Source organism: Rhipicephalus microplus, chromosome 6 (genome assembly GCF_043290135.1).
Source record: "Rhipicephalus microplus isolate Deutch F79 chromosome 6, USDA_Rmic, whole genome shotgun sequence".
Classification (NCBI taxonomy): domain Eukaryota; kingdom Metazoa; phylum Arthropoda; class Arachnida; order Ixodida; family Ixodidae; genus Rhipicephalus; species Rhipicephalus microplus.
Genome location: NC_134705.1, coordinates 33,258,407 through 33,276,082, shown reverse-complemented (window position 1 = coordinate 33,276,082; position 17,676 = coordinate 33,258,407). Strand labels below are relative to the sequence as shown.

At 45.2% G+C, this 17,676-nt stretch overlaps 1 protein-coding gene across 4 annotated transcripts in view; it reads right to left on the bottom strand.

Annotated features, from left to right (window-relative positions):
* Window positions 1-17,676, bottom strand: part of LOC119167684 (uncharacterized) — a 276,153-nt gene that overhangs the window by 79,491 nt on the left and 178,986 nt on the right. For all 4 annotated transcript variants that reach the window (XM_075865901.1, XM_037419204.2, XM_075865903.1 and 1 more), the window contains 3 exons: window positions 9,680-9,731; window positions 6,344-6,430; window positions 5,440-5,597 (listed from right to left, as the gene is read on the bottom strand). In XM_075865901.1, the coding sequence (XP_075722016.1) occupies window positions 5,440-5,597; window positions 6,344-6,430; window positions 9,680-9,731 (297 nt within the window). The remainder of the gene's footprint in view (window positions 1-5,439; window positions 5,598-6,343; window positions 6,431-9,679; window positions 9,732-17,676) is intronic.

Below are 17,676 nucleotides of genomic sequence, written 5' to 3'. Positions count from 1 at the left end.
TCTAGTTAATCTACAACGCCTCCAAAACCAAGCGGTGTGGCTAATGACGTTCAGCCCGTACCTTTGTCGCTCTATCCCCCTATACGTTGACCTAAACATACTTCCCCTTGACAAATTATTTACTTTGAAATAAGCAGTCATCATGTTTTGCCTTATTCATCATGATGTGCGCATAGAAAGTTTCTCACCTGAATTTTTTACTAATAATAATAGAACTGGGCTCTCTGTGCGTGAGAATTTCCATTTACCTAAAGCTCGCACAAACTATGGAAAAATGACTGCTAAATTCGCTGGTGTGTCCATGTGGACCTCAATTCCTTCTGAAATTAAACAATCTTTCGCGACAAGCTCATTTTGCCGATGAACCAAAATACACTTAATCACTGAACTAACTAGAACATGTTAGATATAGGTGCAGCTAGGAAATTGAAATTGGTTCATTTTTTTTTTACTTTATGCTTGTTCTGCACTGCTTTGATGAATTGTACGTTATATGTGTAATAACAGTGTCGCTACTCCTATAGAGTAATTGGAGATGTACACCACCTCTAAAGAAAACGTAGTTTTATGTATGGTTTAGTTCTGCTTTTTTAATTATTGTAGACATGTTGTTTATCTTCATATTTTTGAAAAATGAAGAAAGTGTTTTCGTTCATTTTGTTCACGCTACACATTGTATTTAGAACTTTGTCACAATGCCAATTGTGTGCTGCATATTATGCATCATCTTATTCACAATCTGTTAGGAGGTCCCCCCGAAAGTTTTTACTCTGGGACTTCCTCATGCACTTCGCTTATCTGTTCATTTATACGTATGCTTACCTTCCAATAAACTTCAACATACGTCGTCAAAAAAAAAACAGTTTCTGATTGGACTAGTCTGCCTGCTGACACAGTCAGCATACTAAATAACAAAGCTTTCGTGGCTGCTCTTTGATATCTCATTTTTTTTTTTTCACTGCAGTCAATTTTTATGCAATGTTTAGTTCTTATCACATAGTTCTTGTATTTTATGTTTGTACAATATAATTTAATGTTTGTATCTTCCCTTTCCATCGAGGTTAGATGGTCTTTAACTCATTCATGTGCATTGACAACAGAGTTCTTGAAATGTATGATGTTCCAAGTTTTCTGTGTAATCCCCCCATTGTAATGCCTGAATGGCACTGCGAGTATGAGTATAAATAGACATAAATTAGGACCTCAGCAATGACTCTTGAGATCTCAAAGGCCGTCTCGAACTTTTATGGTCACACAAATCGACAACCTCTGCATTGGTTGTGTAGGGGACTGTAGCACTACAAATTATGCTACAATCCACTTCACCTTCTAGTGCACTTATGTATGTGCAACCCTGGAAGTGTCAAGCAGCACTGCCTGTGGCCAGCTAGTGTAGAACATTTTTTGTCTGAAGGCGTAACATAACATGACATCCTTCCCAGTAGGTAGCTGACCAATAAGCACTGGTATGACACCTAGTGGCATCAAATGAGCTGGACTCCACACACTCGCTATGAAATGAATTAAAAGGCAAACGATTGAGGATTGTTTCTGCTAAAAAAACATCAAATGCTTGCAAAAAGAATGAAAGCATAGGAGTTGTTATTTGCAGTTCTTAATTAAACTGCAGTAAGTTAGACAGAAAATAAAGGGCATGCAAGAAACTTGCCACTGGTAGGATACGCAACTACAGCCTCTACTTCTTGCATGCTATAGAGGCTGCGGCATTGCCCTTATCTAGGGTTGTGCCAATACTTTAGGTTCAAAGTGAATTCGGATAGCATATCTCACATATTATGAAAAACAAAATGGGCATATTTGTCATGACATAAAATCACAGTATTATTTGAAACAAGGCCATTCTTTTTGATTCATAGGAAGCGAAAATCACTTTGAACAGTAGCAGGATCTGATTTTCAGTAGAATGCAAGTGATAACCTAAATATATGTAAAGTTCTAAAATTCACTATACTTAGAGCATATAAGCCAGTATAGAACAAGCTTTAAAACTAAAAAAGAAGAAGAATCGATGTGAGCATAATATGTTCATTTAGGCTTAAATCGCTTTAAAAGAAAGCGATTTTTTTAGTAAGGTGTTCTCACAGCTTAGCATCTCTTAGCTGCAGTGAAACCCTCTTTACAAAAAAATGCATGCGAACCACGGTGCAAGAATAAGTTAGGTGATGACACTGCGCCCAATGCCGCGTCCAGATTGTGTTCGCCGCCTTGACTGTTTTCGTTTGATGCGACAGATGGCGTTTGCGAAGGGTGGGCAAAGGCGCTAGCGACTCGATCCAGGTGTAGAAGGTTTTTGCTGCGGAGCCTCACTGGTTTATTACGTTCAATATACAGGTATACATAGATGTCGATAAATTAATACATTGTGACTCTGCTCAAATAAAATTATTTTCTAATTTTATAAGCAGCTAATTTACTAACAGTGTTTTTATGATATAAATGCACAGACAGCAGCTAACGTTGGCCTGAGGAAAGCGGTTACATTTTGACGCGAGAGCACGAAAGATGTAGTTTCGTTGAAATTCTGGTGTCGGCGTCAGCATCTTTGGTTCAGAACAAAAAAACAGTGTTGTCCGTGAAAGAAAATTTAAGGTATTTGCAATAAGCACAGCAGCCCGAGAGCAAAAGTGCACTAGCTATTAAAAAAACTATAGTATGCGTGTGCGTGTGCATGAATGTGTGTGTGTGTGCGTAAGAGAGAATGCACGCGCGGATATCACTGTCGTGTTCTGTTGCTCAGCAAAATGAACGAAAAACATCATCCAAAATCTTTCAACTAATTTATCAAGAAACTTACCTGCATTCTATTAAGAACCTAAATTGACACACTACTCTTGGCAGTCTTTCTGCTAGCTTCATGCAGATTTCGGCCTCTGGCAGTGTACACAGCATGATATAGTGGGAAAACTTCAGTGGGTCCCGAAAGTCGACACTGGGTTAACCCGTATCACACCCATGTCGGGACTGTTGGGCCAGTGCCATCAGCCATAATTTGCGTTATTTTGTTAGGCCGTGCGAAGTTCAACTTGATGAGGTGCTTATGAGACAGTGAAAGCGAGCGCACTAGCTGAAGCAGTATATCTTGTGCAGCTTGACCCTTACGCCACCAACGCGGGACCCCGACAATCACATTCTGCGTTTTATGAGGCATCATAAATATCTTAGTCCTTCGAATCAATAATTGAAAGGTATTATGTTGCAAATACCGTTGTCAGAAGTGCACCTACAATGTTGCAAGACGGTGATGATAAAGTGCTAGAGATATCCAAAAAATGAAAAAATCTGGCTTGACCACATCAAGCATGAAAAAACTTATTATAATAACAATGGCTGCATCACAGAATTAGTACGTACAATGATTTCTGTTCACTAGTTACTGTGGATTTAAATTTGCTTGGTCCGAATAGACATGGATGAGACAGCTAAAAAACTGTGGCATCACAATTTAAAACAAGAAATTCCTTTTCCCTCGTGATGAAAAACCGAGTTGGTAACGCATAGGCCCACACTATCAGTGTCCTGTTGAGAAGTATTCTCCGCTTTACGTGGAAGAGGCCTGTCGCTGCTGAATTCAAAATGCTACCTTTTGCATGCGTGCCTGCTGATTCATCACCGCTGTGCTGAGGAAAAACTGTCTCTATGCGCAATAAATTTGGTGTTCTTTAAGTGGTCATGTCAAGCACTTCAGATGCAGTTGAACCTTTTGGCCCTCGTTGCTTTCAGGAAATTGGCAGTAGAGCCAGTTGTTTTCGCTGAGCTTTCCTGTTTTTTTTTTGTTTTTTTTTTTGTTTTACTGCACAGTCAGGTATTTGGATAGCCGGTTAACATGGCAGGCTCAGCAGCATCTGAATTGAGCGTAGGTTTCTTTTGCACGTGCAACAGGACGTTTCCCTTGTATACTGCATGATAAGAGGCAGAGATTGTTTTTTCAGAGAAATTCTTCACGCACATATGGTCAGTAGGCTGCAAGGTTTCGTCAGCTTTTGGAATTGCCCGTCGCCACTTGCCCAAGTGCTCTGGTTCATGTGGAGCCTTGAAAAGTGACACATGCTCTGTACGAATTTGATACTCCAATGTGAAATTTGGAACAAAATGCCACTTGCCCATTTCGAGGCGCAGCCAGGAACAAGGTCGCTGACGCGTACTCGGAGTCATATGCAGTGCTGAGGTCTACGTGCACTGAATCACAAAGCGCGAATTACCTGAACAAATGCACTGGCAGGGCTCACAGACACAGGGCGACGCATTTCTATATCACAAAACCTCATGCACACAAAGCTTTCAGGAAGATGCTTTTTGGCATGCATATTTCAGAATGAGCCCCACGAGAATACCTGGCACGCCATACAGTATTCCCATCTCAACTCCTGCAATGGCAACTACTGTAGCTCAAGGTAATCAGCAAACACAATCTGCCCGCGCCCTCTTCTTGTGCGGAGCAGCGAGTGTCAGCACCTAACTTATTCGTACATCGTGATACAAACTAACACAATTGTGTTTGCGGCTTAGCACCCCTCCTCTCCAGTGAAGCCACCTTTAGAGAGGTTACGTGTAGACATATCGTTTATTTCGAATACTTGAAAATTTTCAACAATTTAAACTCAAATCAAAGCAAATTTGAATATTCACAGCCTACTGATACCTTTAGGAGATTTGTAATAAAGCAGCCATAATTTAAAGCTAGATAAAAGCACTAGATTGAAAGCTTCTGTGTGAAGGAAGAATCACTGCCTTTCAATTCGTTCTTAGCCTGTTAGGAAAGCTGCCATCCTAGTTAACCTTTTTATAACTCTGTTGTATAGTGCAGAATAAGGAATGCCTCCTTTAATTAGCACTGAATGAATGGCAATAGCACAGTTCTGTTCTTCCGACATAAGTTATTCACCAGACCTGACATGAAAGGGACAACTTGAACGCAGAACTATATGCTGAATTATTTTTTATTCTCTTTTTTAGCTAAAATGGTGAAGTGAGAGAGACAGTTGTGGCAGCGCAATTGTTCATTCTCGAGACCTGCAGTGACAACAGACAACAGGCATTCGCCATATGACTACTGAGACCATTTATATTGTAAGCAACGCATTCTACTCTCTCGATCTCATTGTCAGACTTGTCCAGCAACCCCAAAGTTCCAGATATTTAAGCAGCATGCCTTCCATACTGTACTGCACATCACTTGGTACCACTGAGAGATGCTTCCCTGCTTCGCTGCGTTCTTTGTGGAGAGAATGTCTGCGAGTTGGAATAGCAGCAGCCGAAAGTTGGCCTTGCGTCAAATGCACTTTTGACTGGATGAGAGATGACCTGTGTAGTTGTGCACAGTGCTGCCTCAACGCTGTGAATGCCGACGTTTTATACAGGGTGCTCTTAAATTAGGTCAAAAATGAAAAAAAGAATGATTTAAATAAGATAATTACTCACGCTTTGCGAGTGATCACAGCAGACAGGCTACGGAGGTGAGAGAAGGCCTCTCCCAGGTCCACAAGCTGTAAGGAATTCACCTCCACCTCCACATGCTGCACTGCTTCCAAGTGCTTGGCCTTAGACAACACAGGATCCAGGCTGTCCCTGTCCAACACCTGTGAGAGCAGAGGTATGACCAGCCTGCAATGTAGCATGTTCTGGAGAAGAGATAAACTATTTCGCTGGACCAGTAACAAGATCAACCAAAAAAGGTAATAACTGCTAGCTGGGCGTGTTGGTACATGGTCATGATGATGAAGCGCTAAAGAAAAAAAGGGCACTTGTGTTCATCATACTTCTCTGTTTTTTTTTGTTTTTTTTTGCGCCATCATAATTTGAAAACAGTTTGTGGGGTTTAATATCCCAAAGCAACTTAGGACACCATGGTAGAGGGTCCTAGATATTTTTGGCTTTTTATGTGCAGTTGCCGTGGAAAAATCAGTAAATATTGCCTGGTGTAAACAAAAATTGTGAACGATGACATTGTGCAAGCAACACAAGCATGTCCGTCTATCAAGGTCATGAAAAATTTCATCCAACTTAGGTAAAAATATGGCCAGTAGATTCAAGCATAATTTTAAATGAGATCTGTCAGTGCCCGTGACGCCATTCCACATGGCAAGCAAAAAACCTCTCCCATGTCTTATATGACTTCCTCTTTTGTTTCCTGCCCTTTCTTGTGCTGCAGTTTAACCAAAACGTGATAGAGCACAAGTAATGAAAAGAGCCATCTTTCAATGACCAGATAGAATGTGCAACATATCCGCATTATAAAGGTACATGAGCCATACAGTAACGGGCTTTTTAGCCACAAGCAATGACAACCACCACTGAGTACAAACTGCGGAACAGCATAACTCACAAGCTCTTCACTCTGCATGCGTTTCAACTTGGCCACACACGCATTCCAGTCATGAACACGGAGACGTCTGAAGTCGACCCTCTTCCACTGCAAAAATAATCCCGTAATCAAGAAAAACGTATCCAGAGATGCAAGCTAAAACTAACACAGACTCCAGCACAAAACACCCTTACACACTTTTTTTATGTGTAACGAAACGTCAAGTGGCAGAGCACATTTATGAAATGAAAGATCCACATCGCCTCACTGAATGATCAACGCTTCTGCTCATCATCTTTAAAAACAAGCACTGCAAGACTGCAATTTACATTGTGTGCTGCGAGGTGGCAGCGTGACTGAAATGACAGAGATCTTTCTGACATATCCTCATAAATAAGGATAATGTCAACAAAGTGTAACGATGCTGCAAAAGCAAAAAAATGAGTTCATCATCAGCCTGACACCATGCTCACTGTAGGACAAAGGCCTCTCCCATGTTCCACCAGTCAACTCAGTCCTGTGCTTGCTACTGCCACTTTAAACGGGCAAAATTCCTAATCTCATCTGCCCACCTAACCTTCTGTCTCCCCTCACCCGCTTCCCTTTTCTTGGTGTCCACTCTGTTATCTTTAATAACCAGCAGTTATCTTGTCTTCGCACTTGACACCCATTTGTTCCCTGATACAATCTGCTTTCTTCTTGTCCCTTAGGGTTTCACCTATCATGTTCCTTTATAATGCTCGCTGCATCGTTTTCAACTTAAGTTGAACCCTCCTGGTAATCCTCCAGGTTTCTGCTCCTAGGATAAATTGTAACAAGATAATCGAGTATTTTGTTTGTAATTTAAGAACATAGAAATATGGGAGATCAATATCGATACATGTATACTTGATGAATTGTGCAACAGTGATGGGAAACAAAGAAGAAATAGCGTGCATTTTTGCTCTGGCATCTAGATGCTGTAAAATCCAGAGCAAGCATCACCTCCCCCTCCCCCCTCCGTTTTTGAAACAGAGATATGCCCCACGGACCGAGGAAGGAACCTCCCCTGCCCTGTCAGTGTTTAGAATGTTTAATTCACCATTTTTATTCATTCGAAGAAGGTAAATAAGAAAAGTGAACACATACATAGTTAATAAGGCATTTCATTAAAAGCCCCAGTGCGTGTGAAATGGCCCCATAAAACACTTGACGCTTGCTGTGCTGCACTTGCGTTTTGCCTTGGAGGGGTAACTATGTATTTTCCAATGCACTGTGGTGACTGCATGATAGGTCATTTTCCATGCAGGTGCTACTATAGCGCCATCTATATCTCTGGACCAGAATTTTTTCTGGTTAACCTCCTTGCTTTCTCCTTCTTTCCTTTATTCCTATTTCTTCCATTCTTTCGTTTATTTCTCGCTCTCTTTGTTTCAATTAGATTGACAAACACCACCATGATCTAATTTTTTTAAACTACTTATACATTAACCCTTCACCGTGGCTTACACTTGTCGGCAACATATTGCATTACTTTTCAGTGCCTTCATTGCAAGAGAACACGTGACAAATTGTTTGTTTTGCAAGGACTTTACTGTGAGTGATATTTAAGAAGGGGCACTTTTGTTTTGACTTAATTTGTCAACTTACAAAGAGCCTGTGGTTTTCGTACATAAGTAAATTCATTCACAAACACCCGCAATAAGTTTCCGGCACTCGCAAGCACATGTTAGCTGTTACTCAAAAATGAGCAGCGAAGGTGCGCATGAAATCCTGGACTTGCGAAAATGCTTGCTTCAAACCTGCAAGTTACTGCTGGAGTCTTTTCCTATTTTCGACTTTACCAGCCAAGCTTCGCACATTACATTGCATTTAGGGTAAGATGAAGACTTACAGCGAGATCTGCCCCATACGTTTGGCACTGTGGCATTGAACAGCACACCAACTTGCTGAAGCTGTTTTTACGCAAGCTATAACACTGCCTGTACAATGATAACATCTCTATGTGGTCAAACAAAGCTTCACACGTTGAGAATTGAACACTGTGCAACACCACTTCACCCTAACTTTGACGTCACAATGATCGCAGCACTGGCCTCTCTAGTGGAGGCCCTCGCACTCGATGGCTGGCTACTTTGCATGCTTTTCTTGTGTCTGATTCTGTGGCGACAGATCCCCTGTGTGATGTGCCAGTGGTGTTGCATCAACGACGTTTGCGTCACATAAATAGACAGATACGTTCAAGTTTGCTCAGAAGCACGGGTACCATGACACATGTGCTCATTACAGGCCACCCTATTGAAAAACTCAGGGGCGCTGTCCCAGTGACATACATAATTATTGGACCTGTGTAGCGCAGGGTACTAGGAGGCTGGCACACTTGTTTTGGGCTGAAATCAGGTTTTTAAGTTAGTTTTGAAAATTCTGGCCATAATCAGATCGTGATTCTGACCTCAACACAAGCACTGCGACAAAAAAGTGCAAGAAAAGTAAACAAAAGGCTATGAGTGAGCGAGGATTGAGCCCATCCTGTCAACACACACTGCAAATGTGAAGGTGACATGGTATGCTTCAATGACTGAGCAGGGTGCTTTTGTAACTGCAGATGTGAGCTACATTCAACTTCTAAGCGTGCACGCTCAAATGCACACAGGTGCGCTGAGTTCCGCAGAGAGCAGTTGGCCTCTACCAGAAGTGAGTCCTCTTTTTGAAAACTTGCAAACAAAGCTTTTCTATATTTCAGTCTGCTTATTTAACTACGACGACTAGTATACACAAAGTCCACGAGAACCAGCATGCCTGATCCAAACAGCTCTTGATTTATGCCAGCTATGGGCCAATAATCTTTTGTGACGTCTGATGACAGACGCCCACGCACCGAAGAGACAGTGAGAACCATTAGAAAAGAGGACACCTGAGAAAACAGCAACTCTACATGACGTGCACAGGACTGCAATACTCGACTTAGCAGCCGATAGCCTTGTCTGTTTTTGGCAGGATGTCTATTTTTAACAAGCCTGAGGGGTGGTTCATGATAGTTTTAACTGTTCCCGCTCTACAGATGGCCAAGAAACCCCAGCTTACCATCAGCACATTAACAGTCATGCAGAGTGGCTAAACAAGATGCTTACAGACAAGCTAGCTATGTATGTTTCGAGCAATTTCTAGCATTGAACAACAAGAAACATCCTTCTTTTTTTTTCATGTACCACCAGATTATAAGCAATCTGCAACTCTTGAAGCATTATTTTGGTGCAGAAATTACCAAATGTTGTGCACATGCCACTCATGCTTTTTAGAGGCCCTGGTAACAATACCAACAGCCTCTTCTTAAGTGAATGCAGCAACTCATCCTTGCCAACAAGTGACATCACTCACCAAATGTGGCATCTGAGTGAACATCCTCCATGCACGACAGACCTGGGCAACTCTGAACATTAAAAAAAAAAAGAAAGGAAAAGATCATGAAAAGCTTTCTTAACGCAGTGGCATATACATTGCTGGGGAAAAGCAAGGGTAATATACTAGTATCAGCCCAAACATACAGTTAAACCTTGCTGTAGCAAAGTTGATTGATTGATATGTGGGGTTTAACGTCCCAAAACCACTACATGATTATGAGAGACGCCGCAGTGGAGGGCTCCGGAAATTTAGACCACCTGGGGTTCTTTAACGTGCACCCAAATCTGAGCACACGGGCCTACAACATTTCCGCCTCCATCGGAAATGCAGCCGCCGCAGCCGGGATTCGAACCCGCGCCCTGCGGGTCAGCAGCCGAGTACCTTAGCCACTAGACCACCGCGGCGGGGCTTGCTGTAGCAAAGTCAGTATTTTGCTTTGTTCCATGAAAAGATCTCCGTTCTGTATTGAAATTCGGTTTTGTACAAAGTCACTGTTGGACTCGTTTTTTTTTTTGCATGGGACGTGAAACAAAAATGTTAACACGGCGCAACATAAAAAAATGATTTTGTCGGTTACAGCGCTTGTCAGGTAACCTGAAGGTCATAGGTCTGAATACCAGTTGCCATGGTTGCATTTCAAGGGAGGTAAAGTGCTAGAGGTTCCTGCACTGTCAGTGCACATTAAAGAACGCCAAGTGGTAAAAATTTTCGAAACTCTCAAATTCGGCATGCTTCATAATCATATTGTGGTTTGGGGAAAAAATATGTTTCAACGACATATAAATAGAGGCTGCCTTGGCTAGCTATGGCGAGAGTCTATATATATATGATACCATACTTTATGACAATGCAACAAATGCATGTTGAATGAATGAAGTCACACTATTCTTGTATTGTGCTTAACTAACTGATTAGGCAAGATTACATAACTATCTTTAAAAGCAAAAAAGCTGGGCAAATATTTCTATCACAAAATTATACTAGATCGGTTAGCCAAATGTCTGATTAAACAGTTTTGTGCCTTTCTGCATCACCGATGCTTGCAAAATACAAAAGTGTACCTTAATAATGAGAACTAACAGAGAATGATGCCAAGAAAAGTATAGGGTATGTTATTACATGTAATGTAAATATGATGAGAGAAAAGTGGACGAAAAGACAACTTGCCATCAGCAGGATGCGAACCTGTGCCTCAAATAACACGTCAAATACCACTGATCTATAGTGGTGCTCGTCCCCGTCTACTTTATAGAGTCTGTTTGTAACGTCGGCACACCAGTGCAACACTTTTTTTCCATCTCGGTGTCACACAGCACGTGATTTTATTACAAGCTGGTAGTCGACTTCTCACCCCTCATATACTATGTGAAGGCACCAAGTCTGCCAGAATGAGACCCTCGCTACGAATGAAGGAAGGAGGTGTAAATTTAGAAGCTCGTTTTCTTTGTTAGACACAATATTAATGAGAATTGACCTATCATGCTGCCAAGAGAAGTATAGAGGATTTTATTGAAAATAACTGTACTGTAAATGTGAAGAAAGAAAAATGGACGAAAAGATAACTTGTCACTGCCAGGATCCAAACCTGCAACCTTCGAACAATGCATTCAATGCTGTACCACTGAGCTACAGTGTAGGTCATGCCCCCATCCACTCTATAGGGTATATATGTGCATTTAAACATGGCAGGTATCAGTCAGCATTGTCTGTTGCTATTGCGGCGAGTGTGAAACACTCTAACTGCTTGTTTGGCGTCATGTAGTACGTGATCTTATTATGAGATGGCAGCTAACCAATAATCCCTTGCGTACTACCTGAAGGCGAGAGGGCAAAGCGGCTTTGAGAGAGAAAATCAGCAGAGGGTAGCGAAGGAAAGAAAAAAAGGAGCAATTGTAACTGCTTTATTGTCACATGATTCTCACAGCTCTGTGTTTGTTGATTGAATGATTCTCACAGCTCTGTGTTTGTTGTATTGCCACGTGCCATGCCGTTCTGCGCAGCTGCCACTATAGGGCGACAGCCGTCGCGTCAATTAGATAGGCTAGAGCGGACTGCGATTAACTCCCGATGGGCCCATCGTATCAGACAGTGCAGTATCTGATGATAGGTGTGCGCATGTTCTGTGTTGTCTTCTCAGTGCTTAAATAACTGGCAGCGCGTAAGCTGTGGGTTGTTCTTTGGTGAAACGGCAGCTGTGCATGGGCACGCCGCTCCGATCCTGTCAGTGTTTTTTTTTTTTTTGTCGTAAGCGAGAGGCACAAGTACGTCTCCTTACTAATATACCTTGTCTGCCGCACCCTCGTCTTCTGTGGATTCCAGTGACGACGACGCACGTGACATCTGGTGGAGGTGCTGGGTATGTTCAGTAACCCCTCGTGCAGCCGTGACACCAGTCCTCACCGAGCAAAGGAAGACGACCAGAGAAGAAGCCACCGACAGCTAGGACTTCCCCCGGAGCACGGCCTCCTTCCAGAAAAACCACCCGCCATGAAAGAAGCCAGGCCTGTCAAGATGAGTTAAGCCCAGTTGCCAACAGCCGTCGTATTGCAGCAACTCCGTGAACCCCCTAGATTCCGCGGAACGCCGTGCGACGACCCCATGGACTGGCTGGAACAGTTCGAGCGCGTGGCGGCCATCAACAAGTGGAATGACGAAGCGAAGTTGCAGTGGGTCTACTTTACACTGGAAAAGTCTGCGCGTACCTGGTTTATCAACCACGAATCCGTGCTTAGGACACGGGAGGATTTCAAAGGCAGCCTTCTTCAGACGTTTTCAAGCGTCGCTCGCAAGGAACGGGCAAAGAAGCAGCTGCATTCACGCTTCCAGCTCGCTAACGAGAGCGTCGCTGCCTTCGTCGAAGAAATGAAGCATCTATTTGGTCGAGCAGACCAGGAAATGCCAGAGGAAAAAAAACTCTGATTCCTTATCAGAGGAGTGAAGGAAGAACTTTTTGCTGGATTAATGCGCAATCCACCGCAAACTGTCTCCCAATTTGTAACGGAAGCAGCCGCCATGGAAAAGATTCTCGATGTGCGGCGGAGACAGTATGGACGCCCTGCTCCGGTAGGCGGTACGTCGGCAGCCGAGCTTAATGCTGTAACCGTCAGCAACCTTCGGGAGACACCATAAAGGCTGTTGTGCAAGAGGAACTACGGAAGATGTTGCCGAGTTCTTGTCCTCAAGTCGCGACGTTGAGCGATGTTGTCAGACAAGAAGTTCAGCAGGCACTGGGGACCGGACCATTAGTTCCACCAAGCCAGGAGCCTGAGTGGGCTCCACAAGGACCGCAAATCATGTCGTATGCCGCGGCCGCGCGCAACCCGGTGCGCCCCGCCCAACCGACGTACTCTCCACCGCCACATTCACAACCAAATGTCTACCAACCTCCTGCTGTTACGCTTCATTTTACGCGAACCCCTTTGGGCCCAAATGCAAGACCACGGACAGCGTGCGAACGCTCCCGGGCCTGTAAATGTATCGGGGGTAGAGGCGCAGAAGTGTATGCCCAGACGCCGAGGAACCTGAGACGCTGCTGCCGCGAAGGTCGTCATGTGCTGTGCGCAAGAACGCGGTGAGCTCATGGCTCATTCGCACCTGGCTCTTGAGTGTGGGAACGCCGGTGGTGTGATCCGTGGCGCGATCAGTCGCGTGATCGGTGGCGTGACCAGTGGCGTGGTAGGTGGTGCGAACACAAGGTGATCCATATTTGGTCATGTCTGGAGGCGCCTGACGTCACACAAGCGTCTGGAACCCTTTAAAAACGCGCAGGGAGAGACTGGGTGAAGCAGTCTGGATTGAGACTCTGCCGGAACTCTGCTCCTCGGCTTCTTACCTTTGTTTGTAAACTTGAATGTCCACTTTGGTCTAACTATGTAGTATTAAACTCTTTTGATTTGCTGTTCTGCGCCGTCTCGCCGGTACTTCCCTTCTCGTCGGTCCTGATGCAAGTTACGAGCACAACCTGCTGACGGCGGCGGTCAAGAGACACCCTTAACAACTGGTGGCAGCGGTGGGATGCTGCAGTCATTTCGACGACTCGAGGGCTGAGCTGCGACACGGATCCACGAGCCGTTCTCGTCTGCCAGGCCGCAACCAGATGCAGTGTTTGCGAGGGTCTACGCGGAATTCTTGGCTGTTGAGTGGTGAGTGCGGGGCTTTGTCTGCTGAGTTTTGCCAGGCTTTTTCAGTGGGGAAGCGTAACTGGTAATTCGAACTATTGTTGTCGCCAAAGTGGGCTGCGGCAAGATAGTTGTATACAGTAGGAAAGGTCGCACTGAACACAGCCATGAATTTGAAGTTGCTGCGTAAAGCGGAGTTATTACAGCTTGCAAAGAAGTTGCGTTTGGATGTTTCTGACGCACTCCGGAAACCAGAATTGATCGAGGCTATTAGTGCTCTGGAGGCTGAGGAAGATGAGCTGACGGAGTGCCTTGAGATAATTCGAGAAAGGGAAGCCGCAAAAAGACAGGCAGAGGAGCGTAGAGAACAGCAAGAGAAAGAGCGTGAGGAAAGGGAGCTCGAATTAAAACGACTCGAGTTTCAACGTTCGAGAGAGCGCGAGGAACGCGATCACGCGCTCGAGTTAAAGCGACTCGAGGTTGAAATAGAGCGCGTGCGAACGGCAGGGCAGAGAAGCGAGGCAAATAGTGCAGGGGTGCACATATCGCTCAAAATGACAGAACTACTTCGCCCTTATGAACTCGGAGAGGACATTGGGTTGTTCTTGGTGAACTTTGAGCGGACGTGTGAGAAGCAGGGGTTCTCCCGTGAGTCGTGGCCACAGCGCTTGCTCACACTTTTACCTGGCGAAGCAGCAGAAGTAATCGCTCGTTTATCCACTGAGGAGGTCGACGATTACGATAAAGTAAAGTCCAGTTTGCTTAGAAAGTACAGGCTGTCCGCGGAGGCATTCCGGCGGAAATTCCGTGAATTGGAGAAAGGAAGGAGTGAGTCATACACTGAATTTGCCTATAAACTGAAGTCAAACATGGTGGAATGGCTAAAGGAGGAGAAGGCCTACGGTGACCACGCAAAGGTTATTGAGTGTTTTTTACTAGAGCAATTCTACAACCGGTTACCAGAGAACATTAGGCATTGGGTGCAAGACAGGCCAGATGTTAGCTCTGTAGCCAGAGCTGCAGAGCTAGCAGAGGAATTCGTCACACGTCGGGCTCGCGAAGGCAGTGACAGTGGTCGAAAAGGGGGTCCCGATTTTAGGTTCAAGCCAAAGAGAGGGCCTGTGAAAACGAAGGAAGAGCCTGAAATTGGGAATGCCCGAACAGTAAATACGTCGGAGTCGGAACGGAACACCGAACCTGCGTTAGAACAGCAAAGGAAGCTAGAAGCGAGGAAACCGTTCCTTTGCTATAAGTGCCATAAACCCGGTCACATTGCGGCGCACTGTAAGAAACCAAAAGTTGTGTTTCTATCCATCAGTGGTAGGGACGAGAATATCGAGCTTCTCGAACCTTACATGCGCGACCTTGAAGTGAACGGGAAGCCATGCCGCGTACTGCGCGATTCTGCGGCTACGATGGACGTAGTTCACAGCTCGTACGTTGAACCGCAAATGTTCACGGGTGAGTGTGCTTGGATCAAGCAGGCTGTAGAGTCGTGTAGTGCATGCCTTCCCTTCGCAAAGGTAACTATCAAAGGTCCTTTCGGCACGCTCGAGACGGAAGCTGCCGTGTCGCCGGCACTCCCTCCGCAATACCCTTACCTGTTTTCGAATAGATCTGACAAGATGCTGCGCGAGAAAGGGCAGCTGTTTGGGGAGGCAAATGTGATGGGGCTAACGCGTTCGAAAGCACGGGAACTCGCTGCGAAGGCAGTTGCCGAGTCCCCTTTAGCTGAAATCGGCCTGACGCAGGACTCCCCAGCAGAGGTCGAACTTGCGCCAGCGTTACAACAGCAGGGGGTCTCATCCGTGGAGGATGAAGCTACGGCACGGGCACCATCAGAAATATTGGAAGAGCATTCCAGAGGTTTACTTGTAGCGCCTACGTCGGAAAGCTTACAGCGACTGTTAATGGTAGACAGCATGGCCTTGAGGAATCAACAAGATAAAGACCCGAGCTTGCGAAACATCCAGAGCAGGGTAAATGAAAAGATAGCCCCGAAAAACATAAGTTATTATGAGAAGGATGGCATACTGTACAGGAAGTATGTTGACAAAAGGGGTGTAATGTTTGATCAGCTGGTCGTGCCTCAAGCTTATTGAGAGGATTTACTGCGCTTGTCGCATGGAAGTTCTTGGGCAGGTCATTTAGGCGTCAAGAAAACGAAGGGACGGTTGTTGCAGGAGTATTATTGGCCAGGCTGTTTCCGCGACGCAGAGCGATTTGTAAGGACATGCGACACGTGTCAGCGTGTAGGTAAGCCGGGTGACAAGTCGAGGGCGCCGATGAAGCAGGTGCCTATCATCACAGAGCCGTTTCGGCGGCTCGTAGTGGACACTGTAGGCCCACTGCCGGCGACATCGTCGGGGTACCGCCACGTGCTGACCGCGATATGCCCAGCGACTAAGTTCCCCGAAGCGGTTCCACTTAAAGAACTTAGCTCTGTGGAAATAGTTAACGCGCTCCTTTCCATATTCGCACGAGTTGGCTTTCCCGCCGAAATACAGTCGGATCAAGGCTCTGTGTTTACTAGTGCTCTTACCACTACATTTTTGGAAAGGTGCGGAGTAAAACTAATTCATAGTTCAGTCTACCACCCTCAGTCTAACTCCGTGGAGAAGCTCCACTCCGTTCTGAAGCGAGTGTTGAGGGCGTTATGCTACGAAAGGAAGACGGACTGGGAGCTATGTTTGCCGGCTACCATGTTCGCGTTAAGGACTGCCCCGCATGAAGCAATGGGGTTTTCACCAGCCGAGCTCGTGTACGGTCGCTCGTTGCGATCTCCTCTTCGCTTGCTTCGAGAATCGTGGGAAGGCCGAGCCGAAGACCCAGTAGTGGTCGAGTACGTTTTGAAGCTACTGGAGCGTTTAAGAAGCGCTCAACGGCTATCAGAGCAAGCCATGGCTAAAGCGCAACATAGGTCAAAGGTGTACTATGACCGCACAGCCAGAACCCGTCGATTCGATGTCGGGGACAAAGTAATGATACTGCGACCGTCGCAGAAAAACAAGTTAGAAGTGCAGTGGGAAGGTCCCGCCAACGTAGTTGAAAAGCTTTCTGACACAAACTACGTGATACGCCTGCCCGGAAAGCGAAAAATACAGCAAGTGTATCATTGCAATCTGCTCAAGCCATACCGAGAACGGGAAGCAGTGGTATGCATGATGGTGAACATCCCCGAGGAGATTCCAGTTGAACTTCCAGGGCTTGCATCAGTCATAAACGGTGAGGATGGTGAACCACTAATCAAAGAATTAATATCGAAAGCGCAGTTAGAGCCGGAGCAAAAGATCGAGCTCCAGGATCTTCTGACAGAATTTCAGGACTTATTTGTAGATAGGCCTGGAAGAACCTCAGTTGTTACTCATGACATCGAGCTGACATCCTCAGAACCCGTGCGTAGCAAAGCTTACCGAGTGTCACCGCGCCAACGAGAGATTATGGATTCCGAGGTGAAGAAGATGTTGGAATTAGGCGTGATCGAGCCTTGTGAGAGCGATTACACTTCGCCCTTAATCTTAGTTGAGGTGCCGGGAAAAGATCCACGCCCTTGCGTGGATTATCGCAAGCTAAACTCGATCACCAAAGATCAGATTTACCCTATACCAAACATTGAAGAGCGCATTGAGAGGGTTAGTGGAGCTCGATATATTTCCACGCTGGATCTCGTTCGAGGCTACTGGCAGGTTCCTCTCACCGAAAGGGCTAGCAGATATGCAGCGTTCATATCGCCGTTGGGAACGTTCCGCCCAAAGGTATTAAGCTTCGGTTTGAAAAATGCACCATACTGTTTTTCAAGCCTTATGGACAAGGTGTTACGAGGACTAGGGGAATTCGCTTTACCCTACTTAGACG